Source organism: Ursus arctos, unplaced genomic scaffold, assembly GCF_023065955.2.
Source record: "Ursus arctos isolate Adak ecotype North America unplaced genomic scaffold, UrsArc2.0 scaffold_23, whole genome shotgun sequence".
Taxonomy (NCBI): Eukaryota; Metazoa; Chordata; class Mammalia; order Carnivora; family Ursidae; genus Ursus; species Ursus arctos.
Window position 1 is genome coordinate 44,936,461 of NW_026622908.1, and position 2,588 is coordinate 44,939,048.

The 2,588-nt window shown below is 65.4% G+C and overlaps 1 protein-coding gene across 1 annotated transcript; it reads right to left on the reverse strand.

Annotated features, from left to right (window-relative positions):
* Positions 1–616: 616 nt before the first annotated feature.
* FGF4 (fibroblast growth factor 4) lies at positions 617–2,372 on the reverse strand. The gene is made up of 3 exons (XM_026482858.1): positions 2,033–2,372; positions 1,354–1,457; positions 617–793 (listed from the first exon to the last, which is right to left on the reverse strand). Exons 1-3 carry the CDS (start codon positions 2,370–2,372, stop codon positions 617–619), a joined length of 621 nt encoding a protein of 206 aa, XP_026338643.1.
* Positions 2,373–2,588: the final 216 nt, after the last annotated feature.

Here is a 2,588-nt window from a genome sequence, read left to right on the forward strand (position 1 = left end):
TAAGAGTCTCCCCCATCGGGGAGATGGAGGAAGATTGACTACAGAAAGTTCAAAGGTCAGTCCTGGCAGATCTAAGAACAGAGGGGCAGTGGTGCACTTCCACAGGGCATTTTCTGTACCCGGAGCAAGGCGATTATGTCCCGATGAATAGCAACAGGGCACAAAGCAGCGGGGCGCTGGAGGATGCTAGAGCAGAGCCAGGGCTGGGAGGCTCCTTAGCTGGCTCCAAAGCCCCCCGAAGGCCTCTCCAGACACGGGGATGCTCACCACCGCCGTGCAGGGGACTGTGCAAAGCAGGGTTGAGACTGGAGTCTGATGTCACCGTTTTTAAACACAGAGTAGCAGCACACTTGTGACAACTTTTTGACAAGTTAAATAAATCCAGTGGAAAGGTCTTCACCGTCTTACCAAAAAACTCAGGGATGGGGTTTGTTTTTTGTCTTTTTTTTTTTTTTCAGAAAAATACAAAACACACCCACAGAACCATAAATAATTTGGTGGCAATATATACACATTTAAATAATTAATTTAAATATCTTACACCTACTCTTGCTTTAGACCGTTCATCTGAAGAAAGTCTCCTGAGCATCCGGAAACGGAGGCAGGATGCCGGGAGTCACAGCCTGGGGAGAAAGTGGGTGACCTTCATGGTGGGGGACACTCGGCTGCCCTTCTTGGTCTTGCCGTTCTTGCTCAGGGCAATGAACATGCCCGGGTACCTGTAGCACTCATACGCGTTGTAGTTGTTGGGAAGGAGGATCTCTTTGAACTTGCACTCCTCCGTGAAGAAGGGCTGGGAGGGAGAAGGGACAGGGTCAGGTGGGGCCACCTCTTGGCCAAAGAACCCTGAGGGCCACTCGTGAGAGGCTCCTTTCTGACCCGGCCCTGCTCTGGCTGAAAGGTCCTCCTGGGGAGTTGGGGTGCCAAGACCCCCCCCAGGGTGAGAAGACCTAGGTGGCCAGCCCACAGCAGCTGGTGGTCCAGCCACCTGCCTGGCACCTGGCTGCCAGAGAATGTCATCTGCACCGCTGTCACCCTATAGACTGCGGTCCTGCCTGCTGGAACCCACCGGAGAGAGGCTACAGGGAAGGGTGCCAATGGCACCCTTTATGGACTAGAAGGTGCCGCTCTAGGGAGGGGAGAAACCTCACTGTTCCTGTGGTGGCTCTCTGCCCCTCGTCTGGACAGCCCTGGAGTCACCGGCACTGCCTCAGGATACTTGTGTATGGGGGAGGCGGTGCCGACCCTGTGACCACCACGGCGGCAGGATCCAGGCACAGGCCGTCCTGGAAGGGTGGCGGTGCTGCCCGTGCTGCCCCAGCCGGGGGCTCTGCCGGCGCCTGCGGTACTCACCGAGCCGTACAGCTTGCCCTTGCTGCTCATGGCTACGAAGAACCGGCTGGCCACGCCGAAGATGCTCACCACGCCCCGCTCCACCGGCGAGAGTTCCAGCAGACCTGGGGGCGGGGCGCGGGTCACTCCCGGGCAGGGGACCCTGCCCCCCCCCGTCCCGGACCCCCTCCTCGGCATGCGAACCACCGGGGCCCCAGTTTCTGGGGTGGAAGTGGATGTAAAGGGGCCCCGGAGCCCAGCGTGCACGGGCGCGGAGTCCCTAGCCTCCTGTCCCGGCCCCGCAGTGGCCGCGCCCAGTCCCCGACGGCAGGAGCCGGGCGGCCCCGTGGGCCCCCGAGCCCGGCCTGACCTGGACGCACTTCCCGGGGTCCCCCGGGTCCCGGCTGGCTGCGCCGTTTGCCTTGTGCCCACGGGCGCAGGCGCTGGAATTCCGCACCCAGAGCCCGAGCTTCCGAAGGCGGGGAGGCGGGGCTCGTTCGCCCGGGTGCTCAAAGGCAGTCCCCGCGGCGACTCCCGGGGCCGAGAGTGTTTGCTTCCCTGCGCCGAAAGGACCCGAACCCGAGTCCGTCCCGGTTCCCACGGCCACCAGCAGGTGCTAGCCGAGACCTTCGTGCGCGGATCAGAAGGGGCGGCCGCTGCCCCGGGCCCCCGACCCTTTGCGCCGGCCCGCCCCACTCACTGTCGCTCGTGTCCGCGTGCACGCCGCCGATGCGGCCGTCGGGGAGCACTTGGAGGTGGAAGCCGATGCCCACGTTGCAATAGAGCCGCCGCAGCCGCTTGATGCCCAGGAGGTAGTCGCCCGCGCCGCTCTGGACGGCCGCCTCCTTGGGCTGCGCCGCCACCGGCAGGCGCGCCAGCGAGCGCGCCACCAGGCTCTCCCAGCGGCGTTCCAGCTCGGCCCCCAGCGTGCCGTTGGGTGCGGTGGGTGCGGCGGCGCCCCCTCGGCCGGCCCAGGGCGCCAGCACCGCCAACAGGACCGCCGGGAGCAGCGCCGCCGCGGCCGCCCCGGGCCCTGCCATCCCCGCCCTCGGGCCGTGCGCCCGGGAAGCCGCGGGGCCGAGCTGCGCCTGTAGCGGCCGGCGGGAGCGCACGGCCGGGACCGGGGCAGGGAGTGCGCGGCCTACGGAGGAGCGGGAGGCGAGGGACGGGGCCCCCAGGCGCCGGCAGCTACCCCGGCTGCATGGAGCGTTGGGGAGCGGGGCAGGACGCGCAGCCCAAGCTGAGACCCTGCCAAG

Coding starts and splice junctions, on each gene's coding strand:
- FGF4 (XM_026482858.1), bottom strand. CDS start 2,372: ATGGCAGGGCCCGGGGCGGCCGCGGCGGCGCTGCTCCCGGCGGTCCTG. Junction 1,458..2,032: donor GCACGCGGACACGAGCGACA/GTGAGTGGGGCG, acceptor CCCCGCCCCCAG/GTCTGCTGGAACTCTCGCCG. Junction 794..1,353: donor AGGGCAAGCTGTACGGCTCG/GTGAGTACCGCA, acceptor TCTCCCTCCCAG/CCCTTCTTCACGGAGGAGTG.